Source organism: Saccopteryx bilineata, chromosome 1 (assembly GCF_036850765.1).
Source record: "Saccopteryx bilineata isolate mSacBil1 chromosome 1, mSacBil1_pri_phased_curated, whole genome shotgun sequence".
In the NCBI taxonomy this organism is placed as follows: domain Eukaryota; kingdom Metazoa; phylum Chordata; class Mammalia; order Chiroptera; family Emballonuridae; genus Saccopteryx; species Saccopteryx bilineata.
The window spans coordinates 326,521,574-326,538,667 of record NC_089490.1 but is presented as its reverse complement, the minus strand read 5'-3'; the positions used below and the strand labels follow the sequence as shown (position 1 = coordinate 326,538,667).

Here is a 17,094-nt window from a genome sequence, read left to right as displayed (position 1 = left end):
GAAAACACTACAGAAACTTCGAGCCAAAAATACATGCTGACTTTCTACGAAAAGTGTAAAGGGTTTTTTTTATTATATGTAACATAGGTACAAGTATTTAAAGTTAATAAATTTTTATTTAAGGAATTCCACATGTTATAAGTCCTTCGCATCCTTCACTGCAGTTCCTCCAGTTTGAGTCTTAATCCCTAAAAAAGAAGAGCAGGCAGTGGTTAAACTAGAGAGACACTAAGTCATCCACTCATCGATGATAAGAAGAGCTAAATGTATTCTCCTCAGGGAAACAACAGCACTACTGAGTGTCTATTACATCCTGTGGAGAATGTCAATCTTAGGTCACAGCGTTAAGAGCTCCTGGTTTGGGTCCCATAAGCTCTCTTTGAAATGACCTATTAGAATCTTTTCTCGTGTACATACCTTTTTTTGCTCAATCCAGTTACTTGTCATGTCAGTCAGTCCTGTGTAACAGTAATAGAGATGAATCATGTCATCACAAACTATCTGGTCACTAGCAGCCTACAATTAGCGAGACAAACTCCAGAGGTCTGAGACAGCTATTAAAAAACCCTCACAGATTACCAATGGCTATTATAAATCTGCACCAAATAAAAGAAAAACTCTCCCGGTTTCACACCTATTCAGTGCAGTTCGATGTGGGCTCACACACAGATTTTTTAGGGCTCCTTAGGTAGCTATCCTGTATAGCCTCTACAGACTCATCACTGACTGATGGCCTACCAGAACAGGGTTTCTCCACCAAACTGCCAGTTTCCTTCAATTGCTATCCCACCGAGTAATGTTATTCCTATGTAGTGGCGCTTCGTTATAAACACACCGATATTCACGTTGCACTTTGGTCACAGATTCGAATTTAGCGAGCCACAGAACAATGAACTTTCCTCTGCACCGCCCACATCTCTCCTGGCATGGCCATGGGCTGCTCCGCTGTATACACGGTGTTACATCATCATCTGCGCATGCGCACATGCTGCCACATCATCCTGCAGAAACTGGGAAGGTTTTCCTTTTATTTGGTGCAGATTTCACATTTTTCCAGTGACCAGTCAAAAGTGCACCATGACTTTACAGACATACTATATTATAGTCACTTACTGCTCGTGTTATGAAAATAAAGGTTAATAAAATGTTCCCAATAGATTGAATACTAGCAATGTAGCAGAAAGAAAACCTAATGGGAAAATGTTTTGTGGTCATGTCCACGGCAAATGAGAAACTGCATTCTAAAAGCCTTGGTAATGACCGATAACTGGACAAATAATCTGGTGTGGTGAGACAAATAACTTACCATGATTCTTTTAGTTGAGCATCTCTATCTCCACTTGAATATGGCCATACTTCAAAAATTCACCACCTGTGGAGAAAGATTTAAAATTTTTGAAGTTCATACTGGACTATATTTTCCAACATGGAGTTGGTTGATTAAGGTTCAAAGTATCCTGAAAAACAGTTCCCAACTAGCATGAACTAAAAATCCAAGGTTTAAATTAAAAAATATCAATATAGTTGGATCAGACATCTTTTCAATCCAGTTCATTTAAAGAGGGTCCAATCCATTTCCAATCAAAATTGAATGCATATGAAAGGCCCTTTGATCAGTGACTGCAAAGGCAGCTATATGGAAATGTACATGGTTTCAAGGAGCTCTCATATTTTAAAATACAGCACGTATTTGATGTAGATAGATGTTCAGATGGCTATCTTCATTCAGCCCATTCAGAGCAGTTGAACATTTTGCTCATCATCATAACATCATGCTGATGAACAGCACACACATACAATGCTAGCCTTTTCTGTGGCAGTAATAAACCAGGATGGGCTACTGCAAAAATTAAATGCAAGGACAGTAAATGCTGAAGTTTTATAAAGGAGTTTAAGTCTCTTAAACTAGGGGGGAATTTGAAGGAAAAAAATTAAAATCTTACCTATAATCACTGGAACCCAGATTCTTCAAGTAATTTACTTTAGGGCCCTAGAAATTAGATAGTATGTTGTTATTTTGGCAGATTTAAGATATTGTCGTTAATGGCTCCTAAAAGTGAAAGTCTTTATTACATCGTTTCTACTCACTGAGCCTAGCAAAATGTTACAGGTCTCATTGTCACCACTGCAATAACAGTACTGTGGTGGAAGCATAACCTGTCTCACTGTAGCCACATTAATGTCTGGACACAATGGACAAGAATGGTGCCCATTTTTCATCTAGAATGAGGCTTTATAAAAGCTATTCTTAAGCTTGTATGTACACTCTGCAAAAGGCTCTCTGTACACTCTCCATTTGTACAGAAGTGTTTATGCTATCAATAAAGGAAAGCTAGAAGCAACAGCCACAAAGCCTTACACAGAGTCAGAGTAGATGGGTCTGCCTGGTTTCTCAATTTCAAACATCCTAGAAAAAAAAGAGAAGCATTAGTTTCTGTTGTACATTATCTCTAACTGAACAGTAAGAAACTAGAAATACTGTATCAATAGAAATACCAGGTTTAGCATGCACAAAGCCAAGAAAACCAACGATGCCAGATACTGAATTTCTATTGCACTGTGCTTTGAACACCCAGCAGGAATAAACTGCTGAATGCAGATACCATGTAGTGCAATCTGACTTGACTATAAAAAATACCTCTACTTGAAGTAACAGGAGTAAGTCTCCAATTGTGAAAAATTCCTGTTACTTCAATGAGGGAACCACCTTAATGCATTTAAACTACATTGCTCACAAAAATTATGGGATCAGGGAACATATAGATACTCCAGTACTTTAAGTCTTTTGTATAGTGCATTTTCACCAATGAAATAAAAGTTGGGGTTTTTTTTAATTTATTCATTTTAGAGAGGAGAGGGGGGGAGAGAGAGAGAGAGAGAGAGAGAGAGAGAGAGAGAGAAGGGGGGGAGGAGCTGGAAGCATCAACTCCCATATGTGCCTTGACCAGGCAAGCCCAGGGTTTCAAACCGGCGACCTCAGCATTTCCAGCTTTATCCATTGTGCCACCACAGGTCAGGCCTAAAAGCTGGTTTTGCAAATTATTTGCATAATCAAACAACTTTCTTTGATTCATCATTTTTCTGATGTTTAATAAAAAATCAAATGCTTTATCGCTTTATATTCATTTTGGAATATCCCCTAGTTTTTGTGAGCAGTATATATAAACCTGTCACCATTATCTATATCCTGTCTTCTCTTCATGCTGGAAATAAAACCACAGTTGTTCAAACCATCCTTATTAGGTAGAATTCCTTTGCTATTTTAACATACCCAAGTCTACATGTTAGTAGGATGAACCATATGGAACTGTTAGTTTAATAAAACGGTGCAAAAAGTGGACATTTTCATTTGGGAGCCCTGCAATCTCTTCACATTTTCCTATTCTGTGTATTCAATACAATTAGGGCAAATATTTTCACCAAAAATTTGGTAATTGTTTTATACATATGCAACTATTAATCACTTTAAACCCTTAATAAATTAACAAATTAAATGTTCCACTTACCTCTATCTAAACATGAGTCAGTTCAAATCATACTCACACCTACAGATAAAACACCAAATAAAATATTGACGACTGTGTGATTAAAAACTAAAACCTACAGAGCAGTATTCAGCTGTCAGAATTACGTTTTAGTTCATGCCTGTATCATTCAGCAGTTGAACAGTTAAATTCATCATCTGCACTGCAGCCATACCCTAAGGTTACACTGTTGCCAATTAAAACTTACCTAAACTATCATCCTTGAACAGTACAGATCTTCAGAATATACAAATACCTAAAATAAAGAAAATTGATTAGGTCTTTCATAGTTTTAGCATGCTGTCTTGTAGTTCCTACCCACAGATCTAACATGTAGTTCTGTGAATAAAGGAAGCAACATATTTACTCTATGAGGCGTTTCCAACGATGTAGGTCTACAGAACAAGCCCCATCGGGATAGACCTCAACCATTTACACTTTAAAAATATAAACAAGTCTAACACTCTACAGGAAGACAATTACTGGAAATTATCTGCTCCGGCCATTTTGAGTTCAAAACTGTATAAAGTTCACATTTATAAAGAATGTAAGAGCCCTGGCCGGTTGGCTCAGCGGTAGAGCGTCGGCCTAGCGTGCGGAGGACCCGGGTTCGATTCCCGGCCAGGGCACACAGGAGAAGCGCCCATTTGCTTCTCCACCCCTCCGCCGCGCTTTCCTCTCTGTCTCTCTCTTCCCCTCCCGCAGCCAAGGCTCCATTGGAGCAAAGATGGCCCGGGCGCTGGGGATGGCTCTGTGGCCTCTGCCTCAGGCACTAGAGTGGCTCTGGTCGCAACATGGCGACGCCCAGGATGGGCAGAGCATCGCCCCCTGGTGGGCAGAGCGTCGCCCCATGGTGGGCATGCCGGGTGGATCCCGGTCAGGCGCATGCGGGAGTCTGTCTGACTGTCTCTCCGTTTCCAGCTTCAGAAAAATGAAAAAAAAAAAAAAAAAAAAAAAAAAAGAATGTAAGAAATCCCATAAGGATTTTAACAATACTTAGAAGTACCGTATTTCCCCATGTATAAGACGCTCCCATGTATAAGCACCTTAATTTGGAAGCCCAAAATTTTGGGGGAAAATGTATTACATAAAGTTATTGAACTCAAGTTTTATTCATCATAAAATTCATACAACTCATTACTGTTAAAACTCCCATCCAGGCCCTGGCTGGCTGGCTCAGTGGTAGAGCGTCGACCTGGCGTGCAGAAGTCCCAGATTCGATTCCCGGCCAGGGCACATAGGAGAAGCGCCCATCTGCTTCTCCACCCCTCCCCCTCTCCTTCCTCTGTCTCTCTCTTCCCCTCCCGCAGCAAGGCTCCATTGAAGCAAAGATGGCCCGGGCGCTGGGGATGGCTCCTTGGCCTGTGCCCCAGGCCCCGGAGGGGCAGAGCGTCGCCCCCTGGTGGGCGCACCGGTGGATCCTGGTCGGGCGCATGTGGGAGTCTGTCTCTCCCCATTTCCAGCTTCAGAAAAATACAAAAAAACTCCCATCCATTAGCTTGTCCTCATCTGTGTCTGATAACAAATCACTATCTTCATATATTGCCTTTCCTCAGTTCTGTTTATGGCATTTGAAATGCCTCAACCACTGTATAGACACACCCAGTTTTAGACCCCAAATTTTTCAAAAAAAAAAAAAAACCTGTAAAATGCCAAGTAGCCATTATAGATAACCCAAAGGAGAAATATCCATGCACACACTGAAGCCTTGATTTTTTATAAGCCCTGATATTGCAATGTGAAACTGAGATTACAACAAAAATAAATCAACTTTTGCCTCAGAATTGAAGGTCTGTATAAAATTTCTCCTTAGCCTTGACATCAAGTATAAAAATACAGAAAAAATTTTAATTTGTGTCTATATTTATTATGTTCTTACAATTTGAGAACTGTATACCATCCAAACTTATGAAATCTTGTGCCTTGTATAATCATTCCTAGTAATACATTATAGACTAGTTGCCCACTAGTGGGCGTTCCAGCTTTCATGGTGGTTGGTAACGGAGCAACCAAAGTATAAATAAAAAGATAGATTTAACTATAGTAAGTTGTTTTATAAAGATTTATTCTGCCAAACTTAGCAAAAATCTGACATAAAGTACTTGGTAAGTAATTATTATTATATGCTTTAACTTGCTGTAACTCTGCTTTATAAATTTTATAAAGTTACTTCCCTACTTTATAAATCACCATTACTATGGAACTGGTGGGCGGTTAGAAAATTTTATTACTAACAGAGATACAAAAGTGGGCGGTAGGTATAAAAAGGCTGACTACCCCTGTTATAGACTATGCATTAATGTTATCAATAGGTGCTTGAAGTAGAAATAACCAAGATCCTGAGCACTGCTATCACCTAACTTACAGTCTGGACCCTTTCCTGTAAGTAAAGTGACACTGGCACAGTACCCACTATGAAAGAGTGATTCCTAAGCTTCATTTTCTGAAATCATGTCAAACAAATTAAGTTAGCAAAATCTTTTACTAATGAAACCTGGAGGTTGAGATTATCTGACAATGTGCTACATTTAAACATCTGATCCAAAAACTGACCTAAAAGATAAAACATACCTTTAAGTCCAGTGTGTTCTCATAATAAAACCCTAATAAAAAAAAGTCATTTTTCATATCAACATTAAAATTAGAATAGTAAATTAGTATAGTTGAGACTTCCCTTATATCCTATACTACTTAATGATCAATTCTAAAGTCCTGGAACCACATTTGTTAATCAATGCCCTGTCATTTTAATCTGTTTAGGTATCATGTTCCTTCTTATATGTATCAAAACTCATACTGCACCATGAGTTCTGGGTTGCAAAAGAGGATTTATTTTTTGCACCTGTGTGTAGTCTTTGCCCACAAATTAAACAAAGACAAACACAGGTGCTACCTAAAAATGCAATATATATAGCACCATAATCTGTAATGCACAGTGGTGACAGAACACAATGACAGTTGTAATATTCCGGGATGTAAGAAGAGGATATTAAATTCTTATTAGTCCTAGCCCTGGCCAGTTGGCTCAGTGGTTGAGTGTGTGGAAATCGAGGGTTTAATTCCTGGCCAGGGCCCACAGGAGAAGCGCCCACCTGCTTCTCCACCCTTCCCCCTCTCCCTTCCCCTCCCACAGGCAAGGCTCCATTGGCCCAGGATCTAGAACAGTTCCAGTTGCAGTGGAGCAATTCCCCAGAGGGGCAAAGCATCACCCCCTAGTGGGCTTGCCAGGTGGATCCCGGTCGGGCACATTCAGGAGTCTGTCTCTCTGCCTCCCCACTTCCCATTTCAGAAAAATACAAAAACAAACAAAAAATTCTTATCAGTACTAAATATTTGACACTAAAGGTCACTTTTGTCTGAATAAAACTGGGGTAAAAATACAGGGTGACTGGTTGTCACTCATTAGTGGTTACTGTAACTAAGACCTTTTTTGGGGGGATTGCAATCTCTATACTTTGATTCAATGCTCAAATGATTCCTCTAAGCTCTCACCCTAAAATAAACAAGTATAGGTAAAAACAGTAGGGCCCTTTGTATTATTTTGCAAGAAATTACCCATGTAAAAATTGGAAGTCTTGAATTTTTTGAACCTTGGTACTGCAATGTTTTGCCTATGAAATTCTTAGATCACCCAGCAAAAAAAAACAATTCTTACAGTTTGAGAACTTTATATCATTTCTGCTATGAAAGCCTCAATTATTTTGCATACATAATTCTACTTTCAAATGTTTTTTCTAATAATTACTTCTTTAGGCCCTGGCCAGTTGGCTCAGCGGTAGAGCGTCGGCCTGGCGTGCGGGGGACCGGGGTTCGATTCCCGGCCAGGGCACATAGGAGAAGCGCCCATTTACTTCTCCACCCCCCCCTCCTTCCTCTCTGTCTCTCTCTTCCCCTCCCGCAGCCAAGGCTCCATTGGAGCAAAGATGGCCTGGGCGCTGGGGATGGCTCCTTGGCCTCTGCCCCAGGCGCACGAGAGGCTCTGGTCGAGGCAGAACGACTCCCTGAAGGGGCAGAGCATCACCCCCTGGTGGGCGTGCCGGGTGGATCCCAGTCGGGCGCATGCGGGAGTCTGACTGTCTCTCCCCGTTTCCAGCTTCAGGGGGAAAAAAAAAAAATACAGAAAAAAAATTACTTCTTTAGCAATTTCTTTCATGCATTTGTTCAGAGGTTCTTTTTATTTTCACCTTAGAAGTTTTACCACTGAGCTGGCATACATATTAATACCATCTTTACTTCCTGTAGTTTTCCTCTAGTCTCTTTACCTTGACATTCATATTCCCATCTTCTTTTCAGGCCATTCTGCCTTTGGTCCCATGTTTTTGAACTTTGAAGCCTTTTTAGACGGAGCAGCTTCTAAATATACATTCATCTTCTTGGGAAATTCAGAACTTATTATGAAGTAATTACTTTCCTGCATAAAAAATACCAATAATTAAGCAATAACAAACTTTACTGTTTTAGTAATTACACATAACTGAGCTCTAGGTGATATCACCTTCAGAGATTACATCAAAGATATTAAAATCCAATTTTGCTTTTATTCTCATCTGATATCCTCATAGCAGTGTCACATATAAAACTTGGTAACAATGGTACTAAAACGTCCATGTCACACTCAACTATACCAAACGCATTTTTATTCTTGCATTTCCTACACCAAATGAAATGCAGACTCTTAAGACAATAACTACTGGATGAAATTCTTCCTGTACCTCCCCCAAAATGGGATAAAAATGTCACTTACCACCAATCTGATATCACATTCATCACTGTGTTCAAGATTTGCTGCAACCTCATCCTCTCTGTAATATTAAATATATCACTCAGATGGCTAAATCTTCTATAACCCCATAATAATACATGGTCATGACATACACCCAACAGCAATATCACTCAAAGAGAAAATTATGTTGTCTGTATAACACCAAAAAATTGGCTCTCATGTGCCAAGCTCATAGCTCCACTCCACTCCACTGCAAAAACCTAATGGCCTATTGTATCTTTTGCTCCCATCACTATTAAAGTAAAAACAAATCAATAGCCTATGGAGGAATTAACATTAAAATTTAACAACACAACTTTATTTGATAAAACCCATGACCAATATTTGATGATTAAACTTACGCTGACTCTTCAATAGGAGAGATAGAGCCATCATCATCCAAGAATTTGTATCTACGGCTATCAAGGTCTTCTTTTTCTAAATCTTCACCAACATTCATCTGTTTCAAGGATTCCTTGAGGTGGTATTCATACTTCAGTTTTTCAAGGTAATTGAAAAATCCTCTTGCCACTGCTTGCTACATTATCAGGAAATAATAAAAAAATTAAGTCATGGCCCTTCAAAATAAAATCTTCCTCCATCCCTCAGCAGATGCCTATGTTCCAAACTGGCAAGGATCCCCTTTGCCAAGAGCTCTTGGTGGTCTTGATTCAATGACTCTGCCATATCTGGCTCACACACATCAAATGCTGGTTTTAAGATTTCACTGCAACCTAGCAAAGCTATCAAACTTAGCAAAGTTAGTACCAAGAAAAACACAAATCTTGTGTTGTCTGGGAATTACTAAAAACTTTTAAATGCACATAAACGATTTCTGATGGTTGATTATAATCACCTTAAAACATAGGGTACCTAGTATGAATCCCCTAATATGTACTATATTCTAAATCAAGGAATTAAAAATTAACTATTCAAATATCAACTCCCATACTTGAGAGTATACTGCTAAATCCTGGGCATTTATCAGGCATTCTATCAGAAACTGAATACTTATTATCTATAAGAAAATGAAATCTACTCAAGCCACTCAACATGAAACTGGTTGTGGGTTTGACCTCAGATACAACAGAGAATCATTTGAGTTTTAGGGGTGATGTTAAAAATCTGATGAGATCAAAGGACTATATGAACAGTCTTAGAACACCTCATATACAGGTATAGTCACCTTATACCAGTTAAGATTTTACCCAGTAGTCCAAGTGAAATTTAACCTGAAGAATGGGGTGGCTGTTAAATGGTAGAAAGTCAGGCACCTCTAAATTCTAAGTGACCAACAAATCATTTAGACACTTTAGCTATGGGTACCCACACATCCTGACTCACCTCAAAGTTTAACATTTTTTTCCAAGGCAATGGTTTTTTCCCATATTCTGATTCTAAAAATGGCAACTGCGGTCTTTTATCTTTAAATTGTTTCTTACTTATGTGTAACCTAGTATTTTTACTTCCTTTTGGTCTTCCCTGTGGTCTTCCCTGTGGTCTTCCTGTTCGCTTATATTTCTTCTTTTTACGTTTCCTTTTCTTGAATCTTTCAAAAATAGCTTTTAAAGTCAATGGTCTTGGTTCTATAGATGAGTCACTGGATGAATCTGTTGCTTGAACCCTTTCAGAAAGTGAATGAACCAATTTTCTAATAGGATTTCTTTGCCTCTGTTGAGGTGAGTAAGGAACACACTGAGTTTTAAATAAGCTGCTACCAGAGGAAGAGTTATCACTAGAAAAAAAAAGGGGGGAGGCAAAATTAATTGTATCCTCTTTATATAACTGAAAGCTCATTACCATAAATGTACTTTTCTTCCACAAACCAAAGCAGGAAAACATGCTCAGGATAATTTTGAAAAAGATGGGCTCAGTACTAGGCAACCACTTAGTTCTGACCACTACCTAATGGCTCAAAATGCCAGAGCTTACTTAGCAAATCATCTTCTGAGAGAAATACAAGTTCCACACAGGCAGTCTTTTTTACCGCTAGAGGTTCCACTATGCCTAGTAGAGACAGATATTTGATGTGAATATACTAGAAGGGCCAATTTGACATCCCAGTTGAGATGGATGGATGAGGTTATTAAATACTAAATACCTCCAGCATGTACATAAGCCAGCATCCTTGATAATGTGCAATAAAAGTCCAAACTGATGTCCATTTTCTTGTTGTAACATTAGGGTGTTTTAATCAAGATGAGATACCAAGTTGGCCCAAAGAATATACTCCCATTTCCCTGCATTAAGAATGTATCCCACTGTTAACTATACAAGTATAGATAAACTTTGAAGAACTGTGTAAACCAGGTTTTTCTCTTTTCCTTCTTAATCCTTAAAAATTACTTTAACCACCACTCATTATCTACAATAATTTATGCTTTCCAGGTAATTCAAATACAGTTAAACTTAAACATCAAATATACTGTTTTCTAGTAAAAATTTGGTGGTTGCTGTTGATATAAAAATAATGCACTTACCTATGATTTTCCATTTCCATAGCTGAATCAGATGCTGCTATGTAGTCCACAGAATCCATTCCAGATATGTATTTCCAAGTCCCTCTTAAAATTGTTATTCGTCACTTGTTTGCCTTCAAAAAAAGTACAGCATATATGACGTAATTTCCCTGACCAAATAAACAACAGCACACAGCTAGTATCCAAGCAATGCAAAATTTGATGTAGTCAGACACCATTCTATGTAAATAAGGCACATTTACAAGGCCTTTAATATTTTCATGTAGGAACCATCTATTTTATATCAAATTCTAAAATCCAGCCAGGTTCTACCCTTCAGCAGTGCCTCTAAAGCTATGCAGTCAGTGTAACAAAATTATAGAAAAATGTCTTTCCCTCCCCCCCAAAATCAAACACCACTCCATAACAGCAAGAAATATAATTTAAAATATATATATAATTTTATCACTAGCTATATAGTAACTTGCAGTTACAAGTATTAATGTACAATTAATATCCAAAAAGCCAGTTTCCAAGAGCAGGTGGGAACGCCTATAAAAGTTTTACAAACAAAGCCAGAAAGCAGAGTGTGGCCTCAGTATGCCAGGAACAATAATCATGCTTTACTCTCTCAATCCAACACATTGCTTTTAAAGTCCTGGTCTGGGATTTTTCACTTGTAGCCTTTTCTTATATTATCCTTCTCCAAAATCACTGTGAAACCTTTTGCCATTTCAGGTATTAGTAAGAGTTCTGAATTCCAAACTTCAATGAAAGGCTATTGGACTACCAGAACGATGCTCTTCATCTTCCTTTTTAAGAACCTCCTTGAAAATTTTACAATAGTTTGAGCAATTTAAAGTAAAAATAAAGATGATATATTGATATATTGTAAAAAAAAAATTTTCATTCCATTGTTTTATTGTTCAGTGTTTAACATACTTGAGAACAATGAATAAGACAAATCTCAGAATTAACAGCAAAATATTTCAAATATAGTTAATAAGGTCACATTTTTCAAAATGTCCAACAAAATCACGTGGTAATTTCATGGAAATGCTCAAAAACGAAATTCAACAAAACTGGGTTCAATGGCACTGGTCGCATTATGAGATTAATTTTTTTAAAAAACGTATCATCAGAACATTGTCAGAATAAAATGTAGCTAACTCAAAAATCACTTTTTCGTAAACTTATTTAGAAAGCATTCCTACTAAAGTGTCCCTTCCTAGTCCGAGGTTGTGCGAGGCCACGTGGCCAGGCACAGCACCGCACCAGCGCGCACACCTCTAACCACTCACCACGTGACCTTGGGCCGACTGTCTCCACGAAGCACCTAACCTCTCGCACAGAAAACGGAGTAACTGTTAACCGCGCACTGATTAACTCAGAACACCTGTACTTGTCCATAACACATACAACCGAGACACATCGATCACGCCCCCTCTATAGCCGTGTAAGTGTGCGCCGCAGTCCAACGACCAACCCGAGCCCACAAAACCCGCGAGCCCCCCGCCCCCCACTATCGGGGCCTGACTTCTTCGGTTCGACCCTCCAAGAAACACAGGGCTCCCAGGAAAAACTAAAAAAGCAAGCCCTCCGTCACCCACAGGGCCCGTCCTCTTCCTTACCCATCCAAGTCAGCAGACGGCCTGCACCAACCAGGGCCGGCTCAGTAAGGGCCTCGCAGCGTCTAGCTACCCGCAACCCAGGCCTCGGAGGTCGGCAACCAGGAACAGCCGGACGCCTTCACGACTGCGCGGAAGAAAAGACTGAGCCGGCCGCGCGACCCAACTAATACTGGGGTCAAAATCTCGCGATATCAAGTTAGCTCCGGAAAGAACAGAAGAGGGAGTATGGGGCGCCATTTTGGTCACCACGGGGGGGGGGAGCAATTGTAAGTAGGCGGAGCCTGAACTCCCTAACCCAGAGGAGGTGGAGTTGACTAAGGCAGGATTCAGGTGCAGACTTCCCTAACCGATTTGGTAAGTGCTATAGTCAAGAACATTTCGGCAAAAGCAAAAACGAAATTGTGAGGTCAAATGAATGAAATGGATGTGAACCGCGGGGAAACAGCCATTTAGCCTGATTAGTCTCCGGTGGTCTCGCATTTGCTGATCTGGCGTCCAAGGTGGCTGGGTGGGTAGGACTGTATGTGTATATGTGTGTGGTACCAAGTGTGTTTTGTTGGATGTCTACTTTACCCTTCGAAAATCTCTTCCGTGTTAAACTGTGAAAGGATCCTGCTTGGGCTGTCACTCAAAATCTGGAAACCATTGTTTACCCCATAGCACACCCAATTCCCCTCTCCACCTTTGGACTTTGTTAGCTCATCTTTCACTCTAAACTAGGGTCAGTCTCCCAGGAATTGGTTAACACATTACCAGAGATAAATTTCTTCCTCAGTATTTTCCCCTCTTAGTTCCCTGAAAGGTTACTGAGTATAAAGATCAAACAGTTTAAACTAGCTTAGTTTTTGTGGGGCTTCTTCCCCAAAGTAGTTACAAAACTGAATGAACTGGTTTGATTTGTCCATTTTCAGACCTCTTGCATCATATGATAAACCAGTAAACCTGTCTAGTCTTACTTTATAGTTAGTGTCATCTCGGGATTGAACAGACCTGGAAGGTAATCTGGTCGCTTCACTCAATTTTGCTCCAGATATTGAACATTCAATCCCAGGCCCGAAAAGTGTAATTCTGAAGGCAATTCAGTCTATGAAATACTGTGAGTTCCAGAACAAGATCACATGTCTTATCCACTGCCATATTTGGGAGAAGGCCTGGTCATGTAATTTGTGAGGCTCAATACAAAATATAAATACAGGGTCCATCGTCCAAAAATGAGGGGAAAAGCTTCATTAAAAGTACTAAAATAGCCCTGGCCGGTTGGCTCAGCGGTAGAGCGTCGGCCTAGCGTGCGGAGGACCCGGGTTCGATTCCCGGCCAGGGCACACAGGAGAAGCGCCCATTTGCTTCTCCACCCCTCCACCGCGCCTTCCTCTCTGTCTCTCTCTTCCCCTCCCGCAGCCAAGGCTCCATTGGAGCAAAGATGGCCCGGCGCTGGGGATGGCTCTGTGGCCTCTGCCTCAGGCGCTAGAGTGGCTCTGGTCGCAACATGGCGACGCCCCAGAGGGGGGCAGAACATCGCCCCCTGGTGGGCAGAGCTTCGCCCCTGGTGGGCGTGCTGGGTGGATCCCGGTCGGGCGCATGTGGGAGTCTGTCTGTCTCTCCCCATTTCCAGCTTCAGAAAAATGAAAAAAAAAAAAAAAAAAGTACTAAAATAGGCCCTGGCCGGTTGGCTCAGTGGTAGAGTGTCGGCCTGGCATGCAGGAGTCCTGGCCAGGGCACACAGGAGAAGGGCCCATCTGCTTCTCCACCCCTCCCCCTCTCCCTTCTCTTTGTCTCTCTCTTCCCCTCCCACAGCCAAGGCTCCATTGGAGCAAAGTTGGCCCAGGCACTGGGGATGGCTCCATAGCCTCTGCCTCAGGCACTAGAATGCCTCTGGTTGCACCAGAGCAACGCCCCAGATGAGCAAAGCATCACCCCCTGGTGGGCACGCAGGGTGGATCCAGGTCAGGCACATGCGGGAGTCTGAGTGCCTCCCTGTTTCCAACTTCAGAAAAATACAAAAAAAAAAAAAAAAAAGTACTAAAATATAATACTCTTTTTTTCTGTAGTATCTCTTTTGACTGGCCGTAGTGTTTTAATTAATATTAATTTGCTATTAATTATTGATAGCATTATTAACCATGCTTTAAATATTATTCTGTTAATGATTAGCATTAATTTACTATTTAATTCATTAATAAAAATTTTAAATTTAGATTAGCATGAATTTTACTATTCTTTATATTGTGTAATGCCAGTTTTAAATACTAATATGATATAAGAACATTTAACTCATATGCAAAATCATTGAAATTTCACAATTTGCATTTCGTAATTCATACAAACACCTCCTATTCTTACAGTAGAACAGCAGAAAATGCACAAAACTAACTCACCTGTATTTATTTTACTTCTTAATGTGCACTCTACCAACACTATGGAATCCAGGAACTTTGAGTCTGGCTAAATCCTTGTGGATCATGGGTCCACCAGAATTCTATACATTCCCAGCTTCACACATGCTTTATGTGAATGGGGATAGTTAGGAATGGTGGTGGGCATGCGCACTGCACCTCTCTCCTCTCGTTCCTTGTATGGTCTTTGCCCTGTCACAGTGATTTTCAACCTTTTTCATCTCATGGCACACAAACTAATTACTGAAATTCTGCAACACACCAAAAATATATGTATTTTTGCCAATCTGACCAAAAAAACAACAACATAGGTATAATTCTGACTCCTTCACATCAGACTGCTATTGTTATTTTGGCTGTTGTAATTTTTTTTTACAATCTAAGGGAAAAGAGGTCAGTGCCCCTGACTAAAGAGTCAGCTATTACGTATTTTTAAAATCTTTGGCCCTGGCTGGTTTGCTGAGTGGTAGAGCATCTGCCTGGCATGTGGAAGTCCTGGGTTCAATTCCCAGTCAGGGCACACAAGAGAAGAGCCCATCAGTTTCTGCACCCCTCCCCCTCTCACTTCTCGCTCTCTGTCTCTCTCTCCCTCTCTCCCTTTCTCCCCCTCCTGCAGCCATGGCTCAATTGGAGCAAGTTAGCCCGGGGCACTAAGGATGGCTCCATGGCCTCCACCTCAGGTGCTAAGAAGAGCTCAGTTGCTAAGCAATGGGGCAACGCCCCAGAGGGGCAGAGCATTGCCATCTAGTGGACTTGCTGGGTGGATCCTAGTCAAGGTGCATGCGGGAATCTGTTCTCTGCCTCCCCTCCTCTTACTGAATAAAAAAATTTTTTTTAATTCTTACGGCACACCAGTATGCCTCTTGTAGCACACTGAAAATGGCTGCCCTATCAGTCTTAAACAAAAGTTCAAATATAAAATTAAGAATTTTAAGATGACAGCAGAGCATTAAGCCAAGTGTCATTTTGAGCATATGGCCTTGTGTAACTACACTGGTTGCACAAACATGAAGCGAACCCTATCCCAGAGCCTTGAGTCTGGTACATTGTAAATGTTCAATAAATAATTAAGGCTGAACTGGTGCCCATGGTCTACTGCAGGGGTCCCCAAACTTTTTACACAGGGGGCCAGTTCACTGTCCCTCAGACCGTTGGAGGGCCGGACTATAAAAAAAACTATGAACAAATTCCTCTGCACACTGCACATATCTTATTTTAAAGTAAAAAAACAAAACGGGAACAAATACAATATTTAAAATAAAGAACAAGTAAATTTAAATGAACAAACTGACCAATATTTCAATAGGAACTATGCTCCTCTCACCACCAATGAAAGAGGTGCCCTTCCAGAAGTGCAACGGGGGCCGGATAAATGGCCTCAGGGGGCCGCATGTGGCCCGTGGGCCGTAGTTTGGGGACCCCTGGTCTACTGGGTACTTGAAAGTGTTAAAAGACAGCAGAATAGAATCACTTTTGCTAAGCCCCTGGTCAAACCAAAACTTAATCTAATCTAATTGCAGTTTCAGCCTCTCTGCTGGTGGAATTTTAAACCAATCAGTCTAGAATATCCTGATCAAAATTAGTGAGGTACAGTAATCTGATAAAACTCCTGCCAGCTCTTTTACCCCAAAAGAAGAGGACCAGGCCTAAAGATAATCCTTTCTTTTCTTTTGCTAATAATAACTTACTTGTCTGCCATGGCCTACTGACTGAAAATCTTCTATTTTGTACAACCCCTGGGAGCGCCCTTCTACCTGTTGGGTGAGATGCTGCCTAACTCATGGATCTCTTAATAAAGCCAATTAGATCCTCAAATTTACTGGATTGAATTATGTTCTTTAATAGAAGACAGATATGAAAAACATTGTCTTAGCTTCAAAAAGATCACAGTCTAGGCGGAAGGAACTTAACAAACATGATCACAGCCATAATCTGAAGATCACTCTACAAATTCTTCCTTTATTGTGAGCTGAATTGTCATTCCTTCACTGGTTAACTTGCATATATGATGCATTCTGGCTTTACAGTGTGTTAGATTTGGTTTGAATTCTATTTCTGCCACGTATAACAGCTATGCAATGTCAAGTAAATAATGTATTCTCTCTAGCTGATTTCCTCTTACAAAATGAGGAAAACATAGACATGGTTGTAAGAGGTTTTGAGCCTGACTGGTTGGCTCAGTGGATAGAGCATCCACCCAGGTTTGATCCCCTGTCAGGGCACACATGAGAAGCAACCATCTGCTTCTCTCCTCTCCCTCTCTCCCTTCTCTCTCTCTTTCCCTTTCACAGCCAGTGGCTCGATTGGTTTGAGTGTGGCCCCAGG

At 40.6% G+C, this 17,094-nt stretch overlaps 3 protein-coding genes and 8 non-coding genes across 20 annotated transcripts in view; 2 read left to right on the top strand and 9 right to left on the bottom strand.

Moving 5' to 3' along the window:
• Positions 1-125, top strand: part of CEP295 (centrosomal protein 295) — a 69,234-nt gene extending 69,109 nt beyond the window's left edge. For 3 of the 4 annotated variants that reach the window (XM_066248410.1, XM_066248399.1, XM_066248420.1), the window contains one exon: positions 2-125. In XM_066248410.1, the coding sequence (XP_066104507.1) occupies positions 2-40 (39 nt within the window). In that variant the 3' untranslated portion in view covers positions 41-125. The remainder of the gene's footprint in view (position 1) is intronic. The other variant, XR_010727691.1, reaches the window with a different exon arrangement.
• Positions 50-12,520, bottom strand: TAF1D (TATA-box binding protein associated factor, RNA polymerase I subunit D). 6 transcript variants are annotated; one of them, XR_010727704.1, is made up of 15 exons: positions 12,377-12,520; positions 10,767-10,879; positions 9,631-10,021; positions 8,649-8,824; positions 8,269-8,326; positions 7,787-7,935; positions 6,096-6,127; positions 3,733-3,780; positions 3,507-3,545; positions 2,360-2,407; positions 1,944-1,990; positions 1,307-1,372; positions 836-1,010; positions 418-458; positions 50-188 (listed from the first exon to the last, which is right to left on the bottom strand). XR_010727704.1 is itself a non-coding variant. In XM_066248461.1 (7 exons), exons 2-6 carry the CDS (start codon positions 10,823-10,825, stop codon positions 7,795-7,797), a joined length of 825 nt encoding a protein of 274 aa, XP_066104558.1. In that variant the 5' UTR covers positions 10,826-10,879; positions 12,377-12,520; the 3' UTR covers positions 6,961-7,617; positions 7,787-7,794. The 6 variants fall into 6 exon arrangements, 1 of the variants encoding a protein (XP_066104558.1); XR_010727701.1 differs by lacking the exon at positions 836-1,010; XR_010727703.1 differs by lacking the exons at positions 836-1,010; positions 6,096-6,127.
• LOC136321208 (small nucleolar RNA SNORA25) lies at positions 264-391 on the bottom strand. The gene has a single exon (XR_010728487.1). It is a non-coding gene; the product is annotated as a small nucleolar RNA SNORA25 (small nucleolar RNA).
• On the bottom strand, positions 1,143-1,263 carry LOC136321238 (small nucleolar RNA SNORA32). Its single transcript, XR_010728515.1, has one exon. It is a non-coding gene; the product is annotated as a small nucleolar RNA SNORA32 (small nucleolar RNA).
• LOC136321180 (small nucleolar RNA Z40) lies at positions 1,702-1,773 on the bottom strand. The gene has a single exon (XR_010728467.1). It is a non-coding gene; the product is annotated as a small nucleolar RNA Z40 (small nucleolar RNA).
• Positions 2,100-2,233, bottom strand: LOC136321222 (small nucleolar RNA SNORA1). Its single transcript, XR_010728500.1, has one exon. It is a non-coding gene; the product is annotated as a small nucleolar RNA SNORA1 (small nucleolar RNA).
• Positions 2,477-2,614, bottom strand: LOC136321189 (small nucleolar RNA SNORA8). Its single transcript, XR_010728472.1, has one exon. It is a non-coding gene; the product is annotated as a small nucleolar RNA SNORA8 (small nucleolar RNA).
• Positions 3,617-3,688, bottom strand: LOC136321341 (small nucleolar RNA SNORD5). Its single transcript, XR_010728602.1, has one exon. It is a non-coding gene; the product is annotated as a small nucleolar RNA SNORD5 (small nucleolar RNA).
• Positions 3,823-3,953, bottom strand: LOC136321247 (small nucleolar RNA SNORA18). Its single transcript, XR_010728522.1, has one exon. It is a non-coding gene; the product is annotated as a small nucleolar RNA SNORA18 (small nucleolar RNA).
• Positions 6,289-6,415, bottom strand: LOC136321300 (small nucleolar RNA SNORA40). Its single transcript, XR_010728567.1, has one exon. It is a non-coding gene; the product is annotated as a small nucleolar RNA SNORA40 (small nucleolar RNA).
• An 81-nt stretch (positions 12,521-12,601) lies between the features above and the next one.
• Positions 12,602-17,094, top strand: part of C1H11orf54 (chromosome 1 C11orf54 homolog) — a 31,331-nt gene continuing 26,838 nt past the window's right edge. Inside the window, exon 1 of one of the 2 annotated variants that reach the window (XM_066248438.1) lies at positions 12,602-12,730. The gene's annotated coding sequence lies outside the window, so the exon portion shown is untranslated. The remainder of the gene's footprint in view (positions 12,731-17,094) is intronic. The other variant, XM_066248445.1, reaches the window with a different exon arrangement.

Coding starts and splice junctions, on each gene's coding strand:
- TAF1D (XM_066248461.1), bottom strand. CDS start 10,825: ATGGATTCTGTGGACTACATAGCAGCATCTGATTCAGCTATGGAAATG. Junction 8,825..9,630: donor AAAAAATGTTAAACTTTGAG/GTGAGTCAGGAT, acceptor CTGATAATGTAG/CAAGCAGTGGCAAGAGGATT. Junction 8,327..8,648: donor TCTCCTATTGAAGAGTCAGC/GTAAGTTTAATC, acceptor TTAATATTACAG/AGAGGATGAGGTTGCAGCAA.